The sequence below is a fragment of the Pavona decussata genome, unplaced genomic scaffold (assembly GCF_977016875.1).
Source record: "Pavona decussata unplaced genomic scaffold, jaPavDecu1.1 SCAFFOLD_195, whole genome shotgun sequence".
NCBI lineage: Eukaryota > Metazoa > Cnidaria > Anthozoa > Scleractinia > Agariciidae > Pavona > Pavona decussata.
This window is the reverse complement of record NW_028145604.1, coordinates 2,160,053-2,184,713: the sequence shown is the minus strand read 5'-3', so window position 1 is coordinate 2,184,713 and position 24,661 is coordinate 2,160,053. Positions and strand designations below refer to the sequence as shown.

The window sequence follows — 24,661 nt, the reverse complement described above, 5'->3', positions numbered from 1 at the left end:
AATCCCCCGCTGAAGGTCGCTATTTTCTATCTTTCTATAACTGCAGTTTGGTCAACCTTTATTTATCCCAGGGTTTGTGCCGTTTATTTTGTTTCATTATTTTTTTGTTATTATTGTTTTTTGTTAAACAAACGTCCAGGTTTAAAATTCACATCGTATGTTTAAAGGAAAACTAACCAATAATGATAACAAGGTCAACTTGAAATTTTTTTTTAATCTAAGGCATTGAAAAACTCCATAGGCTACCAAACACAAAGTTAAAGGTCTTTTCTTCCTTGGGAAGTAGATATGATTTCAACGCTATATTTCAATGCTATATAGTGTACTAGCGATTTTCCGTGTCTGTGTAAATTAAAGGTATCCATATATCTATATAAACCTCTTTGTTTGGTAACAGTTACTGTTAGCCCAAGTATACTATCCACAAAACATGTAAAGATTAAGAGATATTATATTAACAGTGTAAAAATCGTAAATACTGATAACCTTATGTAAAATAGTATCAAATTTTCTTTGACTATAGTAACGTTGAAGTCTTCAAACTATTCTTGGATACTAAGGTTGATCTTCTATTAAAATCAGTGTAACATAAACAGCCTGAGGATCTTCCTAAAATGCATGTCAGGTTAGGGCTTACACCCCGCAGAGGCAAAGGACAGAGAGCGGGGTACTTAAAAGCTGTGTATGTTTCAAAATAGACCTTACCCGCTGAATTTCTGACATATAATTAATTGGGCAAGCGGCTTGAGTAGTTCAGTTTGTAAAGTGTCATTAAATCATTAGAGTTGTTTCATTGCATTGCCTTGAGAGCGAAGTAGAATGGGAAAATGGTGCAGAAATAACAAATACATCTTCTGAATGTCATCCACTCAGTCCATCAACAAAAGAGTTATGAAGCCATTAAATTGTTTCAAGGTAATTCACTGTTTCAATGAGTGTGGAGAAAGAGTGAAGAAATAACAAATTACTATTTTAAACGTTATCGGCTCCACCCATTAAGTGAAGCCAGTTTTTAAGAGTCCAGTGTGAGCAATTGACTGAGAGAAGAGAGTTTTGAAATCACTATGAACTTTCCCATGCTAATTCTATGCTTCAGTATTTATATGTCAGTTAAGAAAATAGGTTCAATTTGACCCTTTATGCATTCGTGACTTTTCACATAAACTATCAACAAGTTAAAGTCATAACAAATAATTTCACGGTATATTAAAGTGTCATCCGGCCACAGAGGGGCTTTGACATACGAGTTTATTCAAGATGTTGGAAAAGAAAAACCGACAAAAACTCATCATTTCTAGATGTCCGGTCGTGGAGATCCAAGTTGTTTTGCAAGAATCGTCCCTCGAAAGTTGTTCACCACCGGAAGCTATGCTTTTATCATTTAACACACAGAAATGGAAAATTGAAAGATATTTAACCTCTCTGATTCTTACGTTAGTCAGGTTTTATTTCCTTTACAAGCCAAAGGTCAAATTCAGTATTGTATCTTTTTTCAACTATGGTCATGTGTTGTGTCGCGGTATACTGTAGACAAGTAGTTTCTCTCACTCGGTGTTATTTCTCTCCAAACCGTTTCGTTAACGAGATTTTAATAAATGAACTTCGCAGTGGCCATTTAATGGAAACAAATGGCCTAAGATGACAAACATTTTACGAGTCTAAGTGTCCGTAAAAAGCGCTAAAAAATCTCTCGAAAATCAAATTTGCGAAGCCCTAGTCATCAAGTAAATATTTATCACCAGAGTCAAGTACTGCTCAATGTTTTAACCAAGACCGGATGTAGGGAGTTACCTACCTTTTTTTCAAAAATTTTCGTTTAGACACGCCTCCTTGCAAGCCCCAATAAAGTTCACACCGACTCAAACTACCCTCTTTCGAAAATAATAAAATACAAAAAGAAAAAAAATTAAATACCCGCGTGATAGTTTTATATCACACTTTACGAGTCTATCCGCATGCACGATCAAACGTTTGAGCCAGCCTATACAGAATCATAAACAGCACCAAAGGAAAGGACTGCTTACTTAGAAGCCCTCCAAGTAGTGTACTTAATTCACAGACTGACCAGACTCAAGTTAAGAACCAACCTGTACAGCAAAAGTCAACAGCATCACAGGAAAGTACTGCTCAGTAGCTTTCAATTGAACGGGTCATACTGAAGGATTTCATTCACAGACTCAAAAGTTAAAACCTGACCAGACTCAAGTTAAGAGCCAACCTGTACAGCACAATAAACAGCACCACAGGAAAGTACTGCTAAGCAGCTTTCATTTGAATGGTCACACTTTAGGATTTCATTCGCAGACGAAACTGAAACTGTTTGAACCAACTAGAACAGGATAATACACGTAGTACCAGAGAAAATACTGCTTAGGACGCTTTCATTTCAACTGTTACACACGGCTTATAAGTATTTTATTCCCAGACGATAGTTACAACCAAAGCACCACAGGAAAGAACTGCTCAGTAGCTTTCATTCAAATAGTCACATCTTCGGGTTTTCTCTGTAGACTCAAGTTTGAACTACTAATTATACAGCATAATAAACAGCACCACATGAACGTAATGTTCAGTAGCTTTCATTTGAATGGTCAGACGTTAGGAATTCATCCACGAACTCAAACAAAAGTTATAGCAACTATAGATTGTACAACAGTACCACAGGAAAGAATTGCTTTCGTTTGGGTGGTTACACTCACTTTAGGATTTCATCCACAGATTCAAAAGTTAGAAACATCTTCAGCACACAAGGAAACAGCGTCACTGGAAAGTACTGCTCAGTAGCTTTCATTTGAATGGTCACACTTTAGGATTTGATCCACAAACTTAAACGTTAGAACCACCTTGTACAGCGTAATAAACAGCACCACGGGAAAGTACTGCTCAGTAACTTTCATTTGAATGGTGACACTTCAGGATTTTATCCACAGATTCAAACGTTAGAACCACCTTGTACAGCGTAATAAACAGCACCACAGGAAAGTACTGCTCAGTGGCTTTCATTTGAATTGTCACAGTTTAGGATTTCATCTACAGACTCAAAAGTTAGAAACGTCTTCAATACAATAGAATAAACAGCCCCACGGGAAAGTACTGCTCACTAGTAGCAGTTTCCGATTTGAATGGCCGGTCACACTAGAGCCGGATTTCACCTCAAGCTTGAACCACAATATCAATATATCAAAATTTGACTCTGAAAGTCCATGCCTAGTAAGGATTAAGAGCTGATTCATTTTTGCTCATGCACAGTAAAATGTGAAGTCAGTGTGCTCACTTTCATCGAATGAAGACAACTCGTTTCTTTCCATAATTATGAAAACTTGGACATTATAATCTTCAAATGTTTGAGGACAAGCCAGGGCAGCAAACGAAGCTATTTACCTCAGTGACACCAGTTTTGGAAATTCAGTACGAAACCAGTTTTGTTTCTGAACTGACTGCTGAAACACCTCCCTACCAAATACCTCTCCTTATAATACGTTTATCGCGATATTGAACTCTTCTGGATCACTAGAAATATCTGATGTGCGACCGCCACTGGTGCAAACCCTTTGGGGCTAAAGTTTACGAATGTTCAATTTAACCTTCTGTAAGCGCTGCTGAAGACATGACGAGAGTCTAACTCCACAGTGTTGCATTTTGACTAGATACATATCTGATCAGTGTTATTTTACAGTGTACACAACTCTGTAACTGCGGTGCAAAAAGACACTATACAACTGCGGCTTTAATAACGAAATTTTTTGGTACGATTTTTTGAGAATTGGACATCAATCACATCAGGTTAGGCACGATCAAGAAGCCCGGCTGAATTGCAGTTCTCTTTATCTGCGAGTAGTGACCGCCGCCTTTTCACTAAGAGCGACAAAGAACTCCTCACCTGTCATTATTACACTGGCGAAATGTTCTATACTGGAGCTGGTTTAACCGGCATTCGTTGTGTAAGTTTTTCCATCCAAGCTGTGTTCACTTGCCATTACAAAGACTGAATGAAAACGTCTACACCCATTTCACACAGATTTTGCTAATCAATCACCCCTGCATGGTGGATCCTTCAAGGGAAGGTTCTTCGGCTTGTTTTAGAGCAGTAGTTTCGTTTGGGGCTGTTTACATTACGCTGTTGAAGGTGAAAGGGCTGTGAAGAGTGACCGTATAACGGAGCTCAAGTGTTGCCGGTACGCAACTGGCCGGAAAGCGACTAAGGAGTAATTCTTTCTATGGCGCTGTTTATGGCATAATTCTGGACAAGAAGGCTCTTTTCCCTTGTGTGCAATATTCATAAGCATAATTAAGCACAAGAATAAACACAAGGACGTCCAACACAATGCGATACTGAAGCACACGTACAGGATTCAAGGCAATGCTGCTTAGTGCCATTTTGTTACATGTCTGTGTTTATCTCAAAACCAGCGGCCGACATGTTATTTTTTACTGTGATGCTGCGGTTTATTTCAGTTAAAGCTCAACAGGCTGGTTCTAATTTTTCTGTCCGTGGACGTAATTGGCTTGAAGTGTAATCATTCAAAAATAAAAAGCTCAGGTTGGGCAGAGTCTTTCGTGCGTGCTGCTTATTATATTCACGATGCATATTAGGACCTGAGTTCCACTACAGCTTTACAGTCTGTGGATGAAATCCTGAACGCTAGATAATCATTCAAATAACAGCTATTAAGTACAGTTTGTAAAGGCCCCCTTTAAAATATGCTTGGGTACGAGGGAGGGAAGTTTTGCGAAAGAACTCAATTCGTTGATTTTCCTGCCAACTGGTCAAACGCCGACGTCATGTGGGCTACTTTTTGTTTTTTCTACTATAGCACTGTCAAGATTTTCAAATTGTAAAAGAGGAAAATCAGGATCTCACTGGAGAAATCTGTCAAATTTTCTCATTTCGCTTGGATTTCCTCCCACAAGAAGCACATTAACGCCCCTACTCCTTTGCACATACTGCTCTTAACGGCACCGTAATATCTGAGCGAAGGAGGGTCGCGTTCTACAAAGATTCTTCCGGATCGAAGAGGCGTTTGGTTTTCGGTACACGTGAATTTTACTCACATGTTACTGGTGTAGAAATGAAAAAGGAAACAGAAGGAAAACACTCCGCATATTTTGTGAAATACCTCTAGCGAAAATACATCACAAAAATTTAACTTGTTAGCTAAGTGCATGTTCCACTCACCGATACGCTTGCGCCACTTAACTAGAATTCATTTGTTAATTTTTATTAGCAGAACTCGTTTTAATGGTGTACAAAACGACAAATCGAAAAATCCTCACATTCAGCGACATTCTGACAACCATTTACAAACCAAAATTGTCTAAAATCTTAGCGATAGAAAATTGAAAGGAGAAAATTCCCAGAAAGTCACGTTTTCTTGCAATGTTATATAACAAGAATGTTATATAACAAAAAGGACAAGTGCACGTGTTAATTCACGTGTTGACTGAGGGGTACATACCACGCAATATCAACCGGAAAGGGTTTCTGGCTGATGAACAAGCATTAAAACTGAAAAACACGAAAAACATCACGTCCTCCTTCCTGTTTTCTTCACGAATTCATTTTCAGTGCGCCCATCTAAACTATGATAAAGTAATTTTAAAAATACAAGATATTCTACTGAGCTGCAAACAGCATTCCAGCCAAACGGCCATGTTGGAGCACCCTCAGGCTCATTCAATTATTAGTTATAGTTTATTCTCTGTGATATGTCGCCGACCCGGAAGTTAACTACGAGCATTTATCTCAAATTGATCCATTTTTGAGAAAAGGGATGTTTTTTAGACCTTTTTTTTTGTGATCATGTACCCTTAGGTAGTTGAATCAGCGTTCGATAGCAGTCGTAGAAGGAAGTATTGTGCGTTAGTAAACTTTCGTTTGAATCATATAACTAACCAAGTCAGTATTTTGAAAATGCTTTAGTTAGAAACCCCCTCAATGCCATAAGCTTCCCCTTTTAACAAATGACTTTCAGAGGGTAGCGAAACAACCAGCCCCTATTGAAAAATTATAACGTAGGCGCCGGAATCGAACCGAATGGGTACCATGGGCTGGTAAAGGGAGGCTGAAAAATCACTCTAATTGATCACTGTTAAGGTGCTATTAAATATATGACATATGGAGGCGGTTTGAAGATTAAAGGGTTGAAAAAAAGTCTGATTCCTACTTACTGAGATTTAAAGGATCATTTTCTGGGAATTGAAAATGAGGAATGAGTGTAATTACGCTTGTAAACTAAAAATACCTGTGTTATGTTCCACGCAGTTTTTGTTAAATTGCTTGAAAACGCCTTCAACACTTCCCCTTAAATCACTAGAGGCCCCTTAAAAAACAGAGGTTGTATTTTTAACATAAGAACTCAACTTTACGCCGGAACAACTGCTCCTGCTTCTCACTGCAGATTCTAACTCAAAAGAAATATATTCTTTTCTTAGCACCAGCTGAGTAACAAGAACAAGGTAAGTGAAAATTCAGATGGCCTAACAAGAATTTTCACAAAAACTCACGTTCACATCCCCTCAAAAAGAACCAAGAACATTAGAGAGAGAATTAGCAATTTTCTTTCAAGGGAACGGCTCGCCGGTTGCTTCGGTCTTTCTTTAAGGTCAGAATGAAACGCTGCTTGCCTGCATGAAAAATTAGGAAAATTTATTATTACGATGGAAATATATAGATCTATTAACCGAAAACGTAAAGGTAAATTTAAAGAGCCAGAAACTGCGGGTTTAAACCGAAACTACGACTCTGCGCGAGTTCGGCCTCAAGTACGAGTCACCTACTTTTGATAGCTAGTTCAGAACAGTCTTGAAGAAAAAGTTGCTATTTTTTACTCTCGCTTACTGTAACAGTTCTAAGCTTTGTGCAAAGTTAATTCAGTTGTTCTCCACTCAGTGTTATTCAGAATAAAATTAATTGTGTTTGTGTGAGCATTATAATGGAAACTCTCGGCCATACTTATTTTTGCTCTTCAATTTAGTATGCCGCATGTAAAGGTAGTCAGCTAAGCTTTTAGTGTATAAGATGTGATAAGTGATATTCAGATGAAAAGCGGCGGTGGTCGACTTTGTACAAGAGATGCTGTCATGCTGTTTGGGACAAGGTAGCGCCATCTTTGTCATATGTCGTCTATTTTGTGTGAAGTAAGGATGCTACAGTACGAATGACTCGTCCACCGCAACCTAAGATGATACTCGGTGCCTTTTCAAGACTTAGTGAGGCTAGCATATTTGTCAGCACACATAATCCGTCTTTCTTTACCTATGAGCTATAACCATCTGTTTGCCTGTTTTCACGCTCAGATAGAAAAATGAAGCTCTAGTCTAACTTCAACTGAATCCTTCAAAAAACTATTGAGCTGGCAAGCAGCTCCGAGCAGGAATTTCCAAAGTGCTTAATGTTTATCAATAATTAGCTTTTTATTTTCAGTTTTATTTTCAGAAAGTTTTGAAAGTTAAGACGTTGAACTAAAACGTGACGAAAACAGAGACGTCCTAGAGATCTAGAGATGATCACTCAGGATAAAAAATTATAAATGCCACTCGAGAATTCCCGAGAAAATATCAGAGAAATCTATTTCGCGACAGGATCTTCAACTTTTTGTTTAATAAAGGAAACAAAAAGCAGCATGCGAATCGTGATATGTAAAAAACGACCTCATCTTGGTTGTTCGTATATCAAAATTATCAAAATTACTTTACTTTCAGTACAACTAAGAAAAAAACACTATTAAACCCATCAGTTGCCGGTCCAACTCACCAACCAAAGTAACCCACAAAATATTGTTTCTTCGTCTAAAAATTGAAAGGTGTAATTAGGACTTTTCAACCTGTCAGATGTTATAATTAAGTTTATACAAAAGCAATCCGAAAGCTGATTTTAAGTTGTAAAAAGTATCCCAATCAAGTAAAAAAAGTGTAACGAAAATCATGAACTGCAAGGAATTGGTATTATTTCTGAATTGGCTTAATCCTGCAATCGACCTACAGGATCCAAATGGTACAGCGGACCTGTACCCTTCAAAAGCTCTATTTTCACTGGACCCTGATAACCTGCAGCTGCATTGTTTTTAGGGCTGGAAGCATTGTTCTGTTGTTCATTCTTTTGTCCTCTCGACCAACCATGTAAGATGTTGCAAACGGTACAGGTCGTCCCCAAATGGTAAAGAGAATTCATGAAAAGTCAAGGTTAGGTTTCGAAACTGCGTAACGGTTAAAAATACGTACATATCCCCCGTATTGGCCTTGGGAGGAAGAGATTCTGACTAATGAACAAGCATTAAAATTCGGTGACAAACGTCACGTTTTATGTTCACCGCAATCGTGGTCTAAAAATGACATTAACTCACATTTTAAATGGAGTAGTTTAATTTTTTTTTCTTTTATTAAGTGTGGTACCGCTTGTCCGTCGGAACCGAATCTTGTGAAGTCCGGCTTAATTAATTGATAGCTTCGAGAAATAGCTGAAACAGTCACCTCATAACCGAGAAATGGTTATGATAGCTGAGAATCCAGCACCCCCATGCTGACCTTCTATATATACTAAACTCGAGGAAAATGCTATTGAGAAATGTCTTGTCGTTGCAAAATCAAACGGAAGTAGTATAACCTTTTCTTCTCATGTGTTTTTGCGCTCTTGTATCGAATCAACGGTGTCCCTTAATTAGTCGAACAGTGTCGAGTATATCCGAAGATTTCCGAAGAACGTTTGAGTGATTCCAATCTCTTTCGAGACTTTACGAACACTGTGTATCATCTACTGACGGCCTCATGACTAGAAACAGACTTGTGGGGAGCTCCGAGCCATCTTCCGGTTAGCAATTTATTCTCGAGGCATCAGCTACACAATTATTGACAACTTATTTGCAAGTAAAATTCACACTATACTAAGGCAAAATTTAACCATCTCATCTAACAGATTTTGTAACTTTTCTCAGCTATCGGTACAAAAACCCCTGTTATTTCTCAGCTTATCAGTTAGCCCCCAAAGACCCTCAGTAATATAAAATTCCAAACTTTTTTGGTAAATCGTTCACGCCCTTTGGTGCACCGTAACAGAAGCTAATTGACTATCGTTTTAGTAGCTAGTGGCTAGCCAAAACAAGCACTTTTGGTATTGTTTCTCTTGGTAGTAGGTGACACGACTAAAATTATAATTATTAATCGCTGGATAAGCTTCGTAACATAAACTTTAATCGCTAAGTTAGCGCCTTATGATAAAGAAAAAACGCGATTGAAGTGCAGAAGAAAAAACCTGATTTTTTTAAACGAGGTTAATTGGTCACCTTGTGTAAAACGAGAAGGAGAAATAAGCATAATTGACTAGGTCGGTAGGTAGGTAACTTTATTTCAATTCGGAATTAAAGAGAAGCATAAATATGCTAATATCTTCAAACAGGAAATAAGAATAAGAAACCAAGAAATAAAATGCTGATTACAAAGGGAAACTGAATAACAAAAATTCGAAAACGAAAAGCCACGAATAGCTTTTTAAATCTTTGAAAACGCTAATGGTTGGCGTAGATTCAGGTAAGGTAAATCGTTCCAAGTTTTTGCTGCTAGCTATTTAAAACAATACAAGGCCCTCTTATAAAGGAGTCCCCCTCATGCAAGAAGTTCAGTACATAAGCATATTGTAAGGAAATATTGGTCCCATTTTTCCCAGTCAGACATCGGAATACTAAGCCGGACAAATTTAATACTGTAAATCAGAAGCATCCTTTTTTTAGTCGCACAATGAAAAGATGTTTGCTCATCTTAAACAGGGTAATCAGTGAAATGCAACATTACTTAAATGCCAGACATGATATTTACATTGGCCTAACAAAATGAAATTTCCTTTAAGGAATAGAGTTGTGACTCAAACCTCACACACTTAGTCAGATGAAAGGAGTTCGTTGTCTACTTTGATCACTTTTCTTATACAAAGCACTTTTCGACTGATAAAAAATGGTCCAGGCTATTTTGGCTTAGAAAAGGCGTCACACTTTCGTTACTCCTTGGCTTAACTGCCATGCTTTTAGAGCCAAGCTTTGTGCTGCCGTTTGAGCATCTGTGGAAGAAATTGCGTTCGCGTACTCAAAGGAAGACTCCAAACTGTCATCAGTCTTCTGTAAAAGAGGTTCTCATGTTTTTCCTTTCAAATAGAGACAATCTTTCAGCAGTACCGTACTTGTGATGCTGTTCATTATCAAAGCATAAATGTCTGTGGCTGAACAAGCTACCGTTGAAACTTGTAGGTCTACGAGAAAACGTGCTAACGTTGAAACTTTTTAGAACTGACTGTAAAACATAAAACGTAAATGCATTGTTCACAGTAAAGAGCACAAGTTTAGCTACCCCATGCAAATACAGTATGTGAATTTGTAGTATGAGATTTCATTTTCTGAAACTTTGAGCTGTTTTGGTATTGGCACAAATATCTCATCAAAGGCCCTAAAGTTTTATGGATGTACCGAAAAATCGCTTTCTAAGTATTAAGCATTATCTGATCCTAACATTGACAAGGAACAAAAATGCAGCAAACATCATACTTGCCTATTATTTGTCAGAACCATCCATCTTTTCTACAAATGATATTCTCCGGAGAAGAAGAAGCACAGAATGAACTATTGAATTTCTTGGGTTGAATTATTATTCAAGCTAAAAATGGATTTGGACTTTTAGAACATAGTATTCGCAAACTTTTTGATAAGGCGATGTTTGGTAATAACCGTTTTAGAAGATTATATAGTACATGGCGCATCTTTCAGATCTATTGAAATGTTTCATTCAGCCAAAGAGACTCCTGCGTTCTTATTACAGTGAAATTTGTGGCTACTGAGCAGAAGGAGGCTTTTTAGAAACAAGAATTTGAATGTTAAATTGATAAATAAAGTAGATCCGAGGCTAAAATTTAACAATGAAACAACAATTATTAGTTTTGATAGACAATGAAAACGGTCGGTGTCAAAGATAAGCTGTAAACTAGATCGCAATACTGAAAGCACATCTTGAGAATTCCCATCATAAAACTAGAAGGTGTTTCCTCAAAACAGAGATGTTTTAAATTAGCCATTTTAGGATAAGTCCGCTCAAATGGTCAGGTGTTGTTTTTAAACACGAGACATATAAATAAAAGTTAAAAAGGGTTTGTCTTCATTCGCGTTTTAAACGCAACTCACCGCGTCAGTGTTTTCAGACAGTTTGTAATGTCATTGATAAGATGAACAAGCATGTACCACCAACCATGATAAGGCGGTCCATACGGATAATATTTACCCGAGGACACCGATTTTGCTGCACACTTGAAGGGCACTTACTTATGGGTGGAACCACACAGGTATGCATTTCATTCTTTCAAGAAAATTTTTTAAGCCGATCAGAATTTTCTTGGTCATGATCGATTTACACAATACGAAAGAAAAGGCCGATACAAAGACGAACAACTCAATAATTTTTACACTGCTAAGTCTGCTTTATCGCCTGCTGAACTGGAAGCATCAATTTATAATTCCCTAAAAACTTTGGGTGTGACATCCTTTGTTAACGTAGTGTTCTAAAAACGCCACGAAACATTGAAGTGAAATTTTTTTAAAACCAACTTTTATAATGATGAAGATTTTTTTCATATCTTAGTTAAGGCTTTAAAAGAATATTTGAATGATCTAGTGAATTTGCTCGTGATGAAAGCTAAACTTGAAATTGGCCTTGCTGGAGCGGAACTTCATTTATTCAGGGAAATATTTGCAGGAAAATGTATAGATTCTTTTCAGGAAAGATGGACTTTCCAAAGGACTAGATACACTCAGCATATATAGACTCAAATTAGTAGCATCCTAGATTCCAACGAGCCAGGAATGCTCAAGATGTTCAAATGCTGTACTTCTCAAGAAAGCCATTAGCCATTCACTTTTCATTTAAGAAAACTTGTGTTTTGAAGTAGACTCCAAAACTTTGAGGTGGCCAGTGTAAATATGACAAAAATAATTACGGATCGTTTAGAAATTGTACAGCTATAGGATTCATATTTCGACTTGATATCAGTTGTCTCATAAGCATGAATACCGAGCTGAAGGAGATGACAATGACAATGACAATGCAGAATTCGCGTTTAAAAAGAGCCAAGCTGTGTTCAAGAGAACGAACAAATTGCTATTGGTAAATTTCAAAACTGTAAGATCTTTAGAGGGTAGATAATAAGAGGGGAGCAATTTTGTTAGAGAAATTAAGAGTCTGTTGAAACAAGCTTGATCTGCTTGCCAATCATTTAGTAAGCATGGCTGCGACAATACAGTCCAATCAGCATGAGTACAATGTGATCTCTTAAGCGTTCTTTTCAGTAACAAAACAAAAAAAAAAATTGCAAGCAATTTACAGTGAGCCTTTCAGCTTCTAAAGTTCCTTAGTTTATATTAACAAGAGAACAGAACTCAGTGTTACATTGCATTTGGTTCTTTAGCGTGTCTTGGACGAAGCTGTTAACCGGACGCTTTGACGAACATTGCTTTCTCATTTTTCTCTATTACACGCCCCTAAAATAAGAAAATATTCAGTTTCAAATAGAGTAAGTTGCCTATTTGTTAATGCGAAGGTCTCAGACGAAATAATCGCGTATTCTTCCGCAGTCACGGCTTCGTTAGCAAAGAGGAAATCCATTCAGTCGTGGTCACCTGCAACATAAGTCTCTCTTTCTTTCTCGTTTTCTCACCATAAGATGTCTCCTCTTGCTCGCTCTTTTGCTTCTTGTTAAAATACGGCACGATAGTATTTACGAAGTACACTTTCTACGTGACAAAGTGGACGTACTTTTTCTTCCTTTTTGTGTGTCGTTTTGTTTTAATACCAAACGTAAACTTGTCCTTGTTTCAAACGTACCGTTGCTTAATTTGTGATATTCTAAAAGTTAAATCACTAGCTATAGAGAGATCGGTGAACAGTCGATCTCTCGCTTGGAAAAGTTAAAATACTTTTCTAACAGGTCAGTGGTTCGTCTTAGCGTAAAATCAATTCAGTTTTAGGCAAAGATGAATGCGGTAGTATGTACAAATCAAGGCTCCGTGTTACCGGTTGCCATTTAAGCTGAGCATGAGTCCTTCGCCGTGGACTGTAGCTTGCCGCCTTTCATTATTTTCTTAATGGTAACATTTGGAAGTCTCAGCGACAGTTTTGGTTAAAATATAAAGGTAGATAAGTCTCAATTCCTTTAAACTCTCGGTCCTTTAAAATTTATTTGCGTCAATTATAAGGGAAGAAAGGTTACGCGCGGTATTCTGTGTTCACTATACATGTTTTGACAAGAAAATATGTCTTCCTTTGAGTACGTATAGCATCTTATAGACTCAGTTTCTTTATAAGTCGGTTATGTCTCACAGCGGAAAATAATTTTTCCACGCTTTTGAATTTTGACAATATAAGAGAAGATAATTCTTTTAGATACGGAGCGGGGGAATAGTTTATAAAGAAACAGTTGTTATGTGTCGGAGAGCAAGGAAAAAATTGAAGATACGAACACAAAAAGGCGAAACCTGACTCCATGAGACCGACATGCAAATCCAGTTCTCACAGTGATAAAAGTCAAAATATACAGAAAACAAAATTGTTTAACTTTTGCAATGAATTAATTAGATCCACGCACGAGATTTGTACTTAAATTTACTTTAGAAGCCTAAGCGAACAATGTTCGCAACCATTTACTTTTTATTCTGCTCACAACAAACGCAGGACTTAGTCATTTTGGTTGTAGTGCACTTCCAAAATTAAACACCAGGAAAAGATTATCGGCCTTACGTTGAATTAAATAAGCTGCGATAAACTTTAAAAGTTTGAATCTTGTAAAAATAATTAGAATGCGGACCCACGGGGTGACAAGACCACAAATTTACAAAACACTGCTCAATGGAAACTTGTTTACTCAATGAAGGTGCACATAACAAAAATGTCTCCTTCTGTTTGTTTAAGTTTTCATATCGACGATTCTTTGCCGCCTTTTCAATGTGAAAACGGTCGCTTTAAAGCTTTATTCTGTTTTACTTAAATCATTGGACAGATAGCATCTAAAACTGACCTTTTATGTGCTCATTTCAATTCGAAAGACATGGAAAGCTGAACCGCCCAACACCGGTATAGCTTGAATTGGTTCGAACCGAAATTACAGATTTAAAAGTCACTACAGGCTATAATTCGAGTTACTTGAGAGAGTTTTAATAATAAAGCTTCATTTTTAAGGAAACAAGAACCAACATGCTCCAAACCCTGGCTATTTCGTGCTCCAGTAGAGTATAATTGATCCACTGTAAAAGTAGTTGTCTTTATTTGTAAGGCCGTGGTAATTCAATTAAGACAGATATAGTCGTGCTTGTTGTAGGCTGAACAAACAAAACGAATTCATATGAATGCATTTAGCCATGAATAGGCTCGGTTTTCATCAGATAAAATGTAAAATGTCAGTTATTAAAAACCTGTAGTAATTTCTCCTTTGAAGTCAAGCGTGACTTACTCGGTTTTCAAACAAAACATCAGTTTGAGTTTTCGTATTGTTTAGCATTGTGTTATAAGTAGCCCCAACCGCTCCATGTTATCATTCTTTTTATTCGGCTGCCTGTTTAACCTCGCTGATTAAATTAAATATACCTTCCAAAAGTCCAAATTTAAATTAAAAGATACTCAATTTTGCACCTCCAGTGGGGCTGCAGTGTTAAAACCACGGGGATGAAAAGTATACATTCAAATTATATTTTTGTTTACGTTGTAATGTTATTAACCTCGACTGTCTATCTTCTTTACAAGTTCGTATTGAGTGATTTTATCCGTTATTTTCGCTGTTGAACATAGCGGGCACCTGAATTTGGTAGTTTTACCAAATAGCGATGTTGACGGTCCCTTTTATGACATTATAGTCCACACCCCTTTTCTCCAGCTTTGTCGTCTCCAGATGTTGTATTTCCCAGGGAAGAAAACCACAGCGAAATTTTCTGTGGGAAGCATTGTTCGAAATTTCATGAGATTCTCGTCTAGTTTCCGCTCTGTCTGCAACTCTGTGAGATGCCGAACTAAGGCTCCCAGCGCAAGAAAAATTGTCGATATTTATAAACTGATAATTTCAAAGCCTTCGTCGTTTTCGGGGGTGGGGGCAAGATTCCGATTGAGAACGAAAATAATCTTTACATATTTAACTTTTATGACAAAGCTCCAGTTTGAATGAAACTGTAGGCGAGAGTTAGAGGAGTAAAGAGATTTATTTAACACATTTATCGCCAAGTTGTTAAACCACCGACATCCAGCGATGCCAAAGCATAACTACAGCATAATGGGTCTTTTGGACGAGACGCTTTGGATTAAACTCACAGTGCGAAAAAATTGCCTGGTTATTGAGCAGATGATTTTTATAACTTTCTAGGTATTTTGGATTAAAATGTAATGAGATTCCCAATGTGAAAGTAATTGTTTAACGGTTTTTTTTTTACTGAAATACGTGGAAAGTACCCTGGGTGAGGACTCAATCGGGTCAATTCTTTGAGCTTATTGGTGTGCATGATATTAAGAATATTAAGCGGTAATATTTTATTTGCAAAGTATTTGATCAAGACTTTCTTATATAACGACCAACTCTCCATACTAATGTTGTGAACTAAATCTCGCTTCAAATTATTTTAAATGTATATTTTTACATACGTCTGCTTGCTATTCAAGGCCGTAACTTACTAAAAGAATCGGCACGCCACTCATACAAAGCGTATTCCGCAAAAAAGTGCAGTCTTTCACTATTTCTAAACACACGCAGGTTTATTTACACACAAAAATGATCGCATTTTTGTTCAGTTTATAATTATAATAATAAGGTTAAACTCTTTATTCAGCAAAAAGAAAATAACGACAGCATAAAACTGCAGGTTCTATAAAATAGATTGTTAATTACGGCTTTCCTGTTGTCAAAAGTTTTGTTAAAGATGGTTGGCTGTCCATCATTCCGGATGTCGCAACCATTGATGAAGGCCTCAAGGTAGTGTCTTCTGATTTGACATTCTAGAAGGACCAATTATTTAAACTAAACCTTCTAAAACTGAACAGGTGAAACAGCATTTTTTTTGTATAAAATGTACTTTTAATTTATGAAACGCTAAAAAAAATTTTAATACACAAATACGTTATTTTGATGGAAAAAGTGAATTTGTGTATTATGAACACGCTAAGTAATCAATGTATTAGAATGCGCTATCTGGTAAGACTACACGAATCGTTTAATAAGCTTATTAATATGCAATTTGGAGAAGAAAATTGCCGAGGAGCGACAGTTTAAACGATTGAGTAGACTTAAATACTGTGTATTGTTTGCATGGAGGATTTATAATAAAGCGAGTATTTACTTGGACCATCACTCCCTTGAGTACAGGTGTTAAACGACACGAAATCGCGTGTTTCAACGTAACGTGCAAGAAAAACGTACATCAAGGCTGGTAAGTGTGTGCTAAAAAGAACTGACGACCAAGTAGTACTTTTTTTTTTTTTTTAAAAAGCATGTTTTAAGTGTATGAGCAATCACAGATCTATAGTTGGTATCTTTCTGTAAACAGACGAAATCTGAAGAAGTGTGAAAATTGAATAGGGAAGAATTTATTTTTGTGACTGTATAGGAAAAGGGTTAAAAAACACACGGAGGGAAAGGAAGACTATTTCTAACTAACAAAAAAATCATTTCTAGGCACTTCATGCGTTATGTTATTAAACTCTTGCGGTCAACGAAAAGCACAACGCAGTTATAATGCAATAAAATCACGCCGTTTTGTGTAAGAAAAACGATATGTTAACACAGTTTTGTTTTTCAAGAAGAACTCAATCATCAGGAAAAATACTCCCTGAAAAATTGAGGCCAAAACGAATTTAGTTAATCTAAAGTAACGTGGTGGTATACGCGGGCAAGAAAATTAATTGGAACATTGTGATGATCATCTTATGTGTTGTGTGTTCATTTTACTCATGAAAGGAAAACTCTATTTACTGCTCACTTTCACAAAATAGAAAATGAGCATAATTAATAGTTTACACGTAAGGCGCGAAATAATTTGCCCAGACAAGGCTGTGAAAAATTGAACTCATTTTCATGAACAACTCGTCAACAGTCGGAACAGTTAAAGTGGTTTAACAAAGATCCTTGCGTTTCAGTGGCTCATTAACATGCTAATTTTTCACCGAAGAAAAAAATGTTTGTAAAATTACTTCCGAGCACTTTACGCTCGGCGCGTATTAGAGATTGGCAAATAAACGACATTATGGCTTTGTTTACCCCTAAAGTCCTCCAGGATAGCTTGCAGAAAGAGAAGGCGTAGAAATTTAATATTAGGAAAGGATCATTTCCTCCCACAGGGGTCGTTCTCTCGGCCAATTAATTATTTTAATCCGGTCATTGATAATCTCCATTAATACAATTTAAGGGGGGAATTCACGTGACTACAAGTGGGCAAGTCTTAAAGACAGCTCCGCACTTTCATTTGCACGCATTTAGATCACAAAGGCAGGGACGCCACATCATCATGCAGGCAGCGAAGACTTCAACGTTCTCCGTAGAGTCACTTATTTCCAAGGAAAGCTTTGAATCACGAGCAGATGGGCACGGCTGTATATCGCTGCCAAGAGGTTCTTTAGGACCTGAGAAGACAAGAACTTCCCCAAGCTTTACCAGTTCAATCACGTTACCAAGGCCCTTGACGCTTGATGGTGTTTCAGCCGGCCACACTAGCGCCTTTTCCCAGACTTCCCAATCGCCTCTCTCAAGCGCAAGAACCTTCGCTATTTCACCACGCAGTACGGATCATCACCCAGGTAAAACTGATTACTGTTTTATATATTGTTCTGTTGGAAACTTTTTTAACCTCCCTACTGAAATTTCTAGTGATAGCCCTATTGTTCAAGAGCTATTCCCTTTCGATTGTCATTTGTTCCAAAACTTGCTGTTTTTAAACGTAAAATAATTTCTATTGTAAACCTGTATTTTTTAAACGTAATATAATTTGTATTTCTTGAATTACAATTCTTGTAATTTTGTTTTGGTTAATAATTAACAATTTTGTGGTTTGCTTGCGCAACTAGCTGCAATACGCTAACAAGAAATAAAGTATAGTCGGCTTCCCAAACAAATATTCACAACTAGAGCTGAAGGAAGATGCGGCTCTAATGGCAACTTGCACGGGAACTCATTAAATTTCTCTTCCTGCCATTTTTGCGCAAGTTGTCGGTGTAAATTCTATAAAAAGAATATTTACAGAAGAGTAGAGGAAGTGTACGCATCGAATCGTGATTCTTGTTTGTCAGTGAGACAATGTAAAAAATAAAAACAGATATCGCCAAAACCACACAGAACATACAAGAACAATTGCTGACCTTAACGATGAAACTAAACCTTAGTCCCTTCCTATATAGGGCCATTGCCTGAATCGCTTAATATGGTCCTCAATCTGATACAAGTTGTGGTCGAAATGCTCCAGTTAAAATCTATATTCAATAGTGTACTGGGAGAATTTGAATGAACTCTTCGCTCCTTTGCTGTGCCCAGAGTGATTTGCACTTATGGCTCTTTGGAGGAAACCGGCAAAAACATGATCAGTGAGCATTTAAAAGGGCAGTGTCACCCATTTTTGGTACGCCTTTGAATAGAAAAATATACATTTTTATCAATTGAAAAGTTAAAATAATGGTTCCATTTTGTTAACAACAACCCTACTAGTGAACAATAAACTAGTACTCAACATCTTTGGGTGCGGATGGCTAGGATGAACATGGATTGCAATTGAAAATATCTGGTCAATTTCTTCAAGCTCCTCCTGTATATTTTTCACTAAAAACCAGACCACAGTTTGGTCTTCTTACCGAGAAATTGCTTAATATTTTCCCCCCAGTTTTCTAAGAGCAATTTCATGTTAGAGAAGAGGTTCGTTGTCAAATCAGTTTGAGCAGGTTTGACCAAAATACAGCAAAATCTCCGTGATAGTGTCCCTTTAAATGAAAGCTATTGAATAGCAGCGTTCCTGTGGTGCTGTTTATTATAAGTTACAACGTAAGTCCTAATTGTTGCTGTGGATAATCCTACAGTGGTACAATTTTAATTTAAATGTAATTAACCTATTGAGCAATACTTTTTGGTGGTAACGATGTGGGTAAAATCGTATCCTATAGCTCGTGACCAAATGAAAAATACTGACGAAGCATTAGGAAGAAGTACTTTTCTTAGTCGACTATCTCAATCAGCCCAAGCCGTTTATTTAAATCATGTATGTTTAACTGATTTATTTTCAAGATTCTAAACGTGGTTCTAACGTTTGTTCGAGTCTTTAGAGTAAATTTTGATAAGCTGTCAAATGAGAGTTATCAAGCCGCTTTCACCAATTGTAAGCTTTTTTTTTAACCATTTTTTATTTAAGGCACCAGTTTATGGAAATCTACCTTTCCATTCTTTCCGCTGTACTTATTCCATGCGAAGTAAATCCCATCTTACTTCATAGACCTGATAATAAGACGATATTCTAGGTCAACAAAAACCAATTTTCGGAACACTCAGCTAAGCATTTTGTATGTTTAAAACGATAAGGTAACTGAGAATGAACACGATACTTTAGACGGCTTGAAATCGAGTCAATAGATCTCTCACAATGCTAATATTACAAAAACGTTAAAAGACCAAATGGAAAGCTGACACTTATTCACAACAATTCATTCAAGTTTCCTGTAGGTGCAAAACATTTTCAGGTTGATCATAATTATGCATGGAAGTACTTTATTTCATTAGGAAAATTGTAAAATCGCTTTATCACGAGGATGCGTTGGTTTAATTAGGTATAAAACCATAATTAAGAATTATACGGTGCGATCTCTGATCCTTTGGCTGTCGATCAAATTTTCCAGGCTTTCCAGGTTTCTAGATTTGTTCTTACACGGTGTGATCCAAACACTCTTAATTGTGTACAGTGGCTTAGGCTTGCCTGTTGATATGACAATTTCGAGGTTTTTTTTTTTTTCAGCTCAATTCAAGCTCTTTTAATTAGATTTGTAAAACACGATCGCATTTTCAGTGTCTTTACAGCAGTTACCAATAACACGCGACCTAACGCGCCTTCAAAAAGAGTCGGATAAAGTTTCCTTTTTGATGGTGCAAATCAAAGAAAAGCGGTTGAAATTATTTTGAATTCTGACAAGATTTCAAGGCAACAGAACCAAGAAATTGACAGTTTTATATACTGACAGATGGTAAAATTTATCAAATTTGATTTCCAAGGAAGTTTAACTAAAAGAAAAGGCGTCGTTCAGGGAATACCGCAACCTCGTTTCCAGGCCTCAACGCTGACCGAGCTTGTCTATGGCACATTTGACCGCGCGCCAGGGACGACTGGGGACGAAGCTGAGAAAACCGAATTTTTGAAATAAAAATTGTAAATCCCCGCCCTTGATAATTTGGAAAATCAGCTATGCATACAAGTTAGCAAATTATCACAACCAGTGAAATTTGAAATCTTAATTTAAAAAATTAATTTAAATAAAGTCTTACCTTCTTTTAGCAACGCTAAATTCTCAACTTCCTGGCTACGTTGCCTTGAAATCTTGTCAGCATTCAAAATAATTTCAACGGCTCTTCTTTGATTGACGTCCACCAAAACGCAACTGAGTCGGACTGTTTTGAAGGCGGTAGGTCGCAAGTTATTGGTAACCGCTGTAATAATCATAAAAATAAAGAGGAAGTGTTAAATATCCAGCTCGGAAATGTAGTAAGTGAAAATGCGTTTAGTTGATGACCGTGTGTGAGACAAAATGGATACAGGACTGAGCTAATTTGATAAAGCATTTACACTTGTAATCAGCAATCTGGGCCCTTGGTATTACACACTCAAACAGAAAATTTATTCAATAAACATTATTAGAAGTCTTTAACGATGACTTTTAAACGTTTCATTGAGATTCATGTCAAACTAACAGCCCAGCTTGCAAACTACAAGTGTGAAAGTATCATTAAATTGACCCTAGTCTACCTTAACAGTAAAATCTTAGCTTTTCTGCAAATAAATCTCTACATTAAAAAAACAAGCCTAGGACCAGAGGTCTCCTATGTCCTGTGCGCAGGCTTCATACACACGGTTCTTGATCCTTTCGATTCTTCGCGTACATTTTTTAAAGACAACGGTTATGATATTCTTTCATTTTTCCTTCTTAAAGTTGTTCAGCGTAATGATGACTCGACCAGAACACGACGCTACAGGACAGCCTTTACCCGCGAGCAATTGAGCAGGCTGGAGAAGGAATTCCTCAGAGAAAACTACGTTTCTCGTACACGCAGAAGTGAATTAGCATCAACACTCAACCTGTCTGAGACAACAATCAAAATATGGTTCCAAAACAGGCGGATGAAAGCCAAACGGCGTCGTATGGCCCTGGGGCTAAAGCCTGTTCAAGCATTTTGCCCCACTAGGCACTTTCCCGGCTCTGACGGACATCTCAGCTCGGGCCATCTGTATAATGGTCTTCATTATGTTCCCTGGTCGCCATATTCGTCCGTTAACGGGTCTCTGTGGCCGCACGGAGTACACTTTTTACACTGTGATCCACATTACCATCCATTCTCCGTACCTCCGTCTGGTACCAGTGCGACGTCATCCTACAGGCCACCGAGCACACAGGGAAACTGTTCACACGTTTGGAAAATTGGCGAATAGACTGAACCCAAAAAAAACTTGCTAAACCCCTGGCGCATGGCGCGGAGCGCACTTGTACAAAGTATTTCTAGTGAACAAGGTGATTCTCTTATTGTGACGCAGTTTGCAAAACCTAATTTGCAGCGACGTGTTTTTGTAAATTAACGGCTCACGTTAGTAAAATAGATACACTCAGTACTCAGTCCAAAAACACCCAGTGTATTATTTAACGATTGAGTAAACATAAGATTAAACTCATCTCTTCGACCACAAATATAAAGCCCCGAAAGAAATCAACAGCTAATTTCTCCATAGAAAAGGGATACATTTTCGCATTCACGCACAGCTACAGCACTAAGCTATGCCAGCGCCATCATGACATAGGTCATCAAATCAAAAGTAAAACGTGGAAAAACTTTTGCTAGTTCTCCTGAACGCAGATAAAACTTGTGGTTGTCAGGTCAACTATATCAAGCTGATTTACGCCTTTATCGTGGTCAATTTTACCACTAATTGTAAATAAGGTTTAGGTATGTATCCTTTCGATACCAACAGTTCCCAAATTTGTTTTTGTCAGAAACAAATTAAGAAAACACAAGCGGCACCACATTAAAGTACTTATCAGTAACTTTCATTTGAATACAAGCTACTGATCTTTAGGATTTTATCCACAAACTCAAATGTTAGAACCACCTTGTACAGCAAATTAAACAGCACTACAGGAAAGTACTGCTCAGTAGCTTTCATTCGAATAGTCACACTTTAGGATTTCATCCACAAACTCAAAAGTTACAATCACCTTGTGGAGTCTGATAAACAGAACCAGAGGAAAGTACTGCTCAGTAGCTTTCATTTGAATGGTCACTTTACGAGGATTTCATCCAAAGACTCAAAAGTTAGAACCACCTTATACAGCATAATAAACAGCACCACAGGAAAGTACTGCTCAGTAGCTTTCATTTGAATGGTGACACTTTAGGATTTCACCCACAAACTCAAAAGTTAGAACCACCTCACACAACATAATAAACAGCATTTGATCCACATGTACAGGCTTGAAAGTAAGATGAACATCAAATGAGTCTAGATTCTATTCTGGAGCTGAAAGCGTTAAGTGCTGGCTTATTATACAAAAACAAAAACGGCAAGAGGTAAAAATAACCAAAGTTAAGAACATAATATTATAGTTTCCTACATCAGAGACTGAACTATGTATAAACAAATGAATATAGCATAAAAAAACCAACCAGATTATAACTATTAAATGAATGTTTTTTCTATTGTGTATAACTGCGTCTTTACTCAGATGGACTATTAAATTCTCCCTGGGATCCCAGGAAGGAGTACTCCCCTAGGAAATTTAATACACGAATATGTGATCCACGGGTAATATTAAATCTCTGACCCCATTTCGACAAAAACTTGCGAGTCTGACTGCGTGTCACTGTTTCCTTTGTTCATCTAACCAAAAGAAGTCATTTTTTGCTTGAAAAAGGGAGAGATAGAGACAGAGACAGCCACAGACAGACAGACAGACAGACAGACAGACAGACAGACAACCGGACAGACAGAGAGGGAGAGAGAGTGAGAGAGAGACAGACAACCGGACAGACAGACAGAGAGGGAGAGAATAACTGACATATCCTTAGGTCCGGCATATATCAGTAACATAAGTAAGTCTATAAAGTCCCCACCCCATTTCTCCGACCGTTTGGAGATCAGATTTTTAATAAGCCCCCTTCCCTAACCTTTCCATGTTCGAACACACACAAAAGAATTTCAAAACTTAGGCGTGCCAATGGTCAAAACATCAGTTAGTTTCTTTATAGGAAAACTTGGTCTTCAGAGTGAAGAAGTATGATTGTACTTAGGTTAAAATTAATCCTATGTTTCAGTTGGCTGTGTGGTGGGATATGGAAAAGCTTTTTGATCAAAAGTCATAATTTAAAATATACCCTCCTCCCAATCCCCATCTTGTAATCCCCCTATTTAATAATCCCCTCCTTTTTAAGGGTTAATCCGGTTTGACCAGTCAGTGGCAAACAGAACGCATCTTCAATATATCCCAGTATTGCCAAATGGCGCATGCCATTTGAAATTGCCCCGGTATCTTTTAAGAATTTGTCGGATTAGCTGTTAATTGGTAACATTCCAAGGAGCCCACCAGACACAATCCAGTTACCAGCTGAGAGGCCTTTAGTTAGTTTCTGCTTCTAGATTTTTGAGCCAGTGTGACCTAGACTCCAAGATTAGAGGTTACAGAAACTGAGGAGAGTATGTAGTCCCGGTGTTTATGGTCTGGCTATTGATACAATGGGTATGGAGAGTCCATTGGGAGGGCCCCTCGCATGGGACTCCGAGGCCCATTCGTGCTCTTCCATAAGGCGTGTGCCTAATAAAACATGTTAAACAAAACATAACAAATAATACACAAAGTTGATTGCTTCAGTCCTTCGAAAAATGACAGAAGGTAAAGAAAATCCGCAAACCCACAGGAATAACAATTGACAAAATGGCGCGGGCTGAGACGACACAAGGGTCTTGTGGACTGATTTAATTCCTTGTGATTATTAAAGATGGCGTGTTTTGTTCGACCGCTCGAAACGTTGGGTGATGCCGCTAATGCCCATTTGACATTTTTAAACTGCACATACGCGGTCAGGAAGTTGGGAAGGAAAATGACGAAAGGGAAAGGTGTTGGGGTTATTGGAGTTAAGGTGTGTGCGTCCACGGTGAATTCTATCCGATCTTTTTTTAATAACTACTTTAATTAAAGAAACAGTCAAGTGATGAGTGGAACGAAGGGCGAGCCAGCGAAAAGTTCTCTCAGTAAAGCCGAGTTTAACGAGCTATTTTTGCTGACAAATGTGACTCAATTTGTCTAAAAATTATTTTTCATAACTGGTCTTGAAAAAGATTGTGCGCATGCCCACTCGCTCACACTCATATGGCAGCTGGAAAGATCTCAGAAAAAATAGGAAATGCCGACGAGTCCGAGAGTTTTATCCTTACTGCAC

At 37.6% G+C, this 24,661-nt stretch overlaps 1 protein-coding gene and 1 long non-coding RNA gene across 3 annotated transcripts in view; one reads left to right on the top strand and one right to left on the bottom strand.

The window, feature by feature from the left end:
* The window catches only part of LOC146461718 (uncharacterized), a 40,956-nt gene that overhangs the window by 10,960 nt on the left and 5,335 nt on the right, over window positions 1-24,661 (bottom strand). The window contains exon 2 of the long non-coding RNA XR_014857357.1: window positions 20,507-20,668. This is a non-coding gene — a long non-coding RNA (uncharacterized LOC146461718). The remainder of the gene's footprint in view (window positions 1-20,506; window positions 20,669-24,661) is intronic.
* On the top strand, window positions 6,330-22,896 carry LOC146461719 (homeobox protein Hox-B3-like). Of its 2 annotated transcripts, none has more exons than XM_085086692.1 (3): window positions 6,330-6,456; window positions 17,474-17,790; window positions 21,169-22,896. In XM_085086692.1, the coding sequence occupies exons 2-3, from the start codon at window positions 17,502-17,504 to the stop codon at window positions 21,663-21,665; spliced, it is 786 nt and encodes a 261-aa protein (XP_084942818.1). In that variant the 5' UTR covers window positions 6,330-6,456; window positions 17,474-17,501; the 3' UTR covers window positions 21,666-22,896. The 2 variants fall into 2 exon arrangements, with proteins under 2 accessions (XP_084942818.1, XP_084942819.1); XM_085086693.1 differs by lacking the exon at window positions 6,330-6,456 and adding an exon at window positions 16,248-16,427.

What these genes read in the sequence shown, in the direction of transcription:
- LOC146461719 (XM_085086692.1), top strand. Translation starts at nt 17,502, where the DNA reads ATGCAGGCAGCGAAGACTTCAACGTTCTCCGTAGAGTCACTTATTTCC. An exon ending in CAGTACGGATCATCACCCAG is followed by an intron (nt 17,791 to 21,168) that starts GTAAAACTGATT and finishes TCCTTCTTAAAG; the next exon opens with TTGTTCAGCGTAATGATGAC.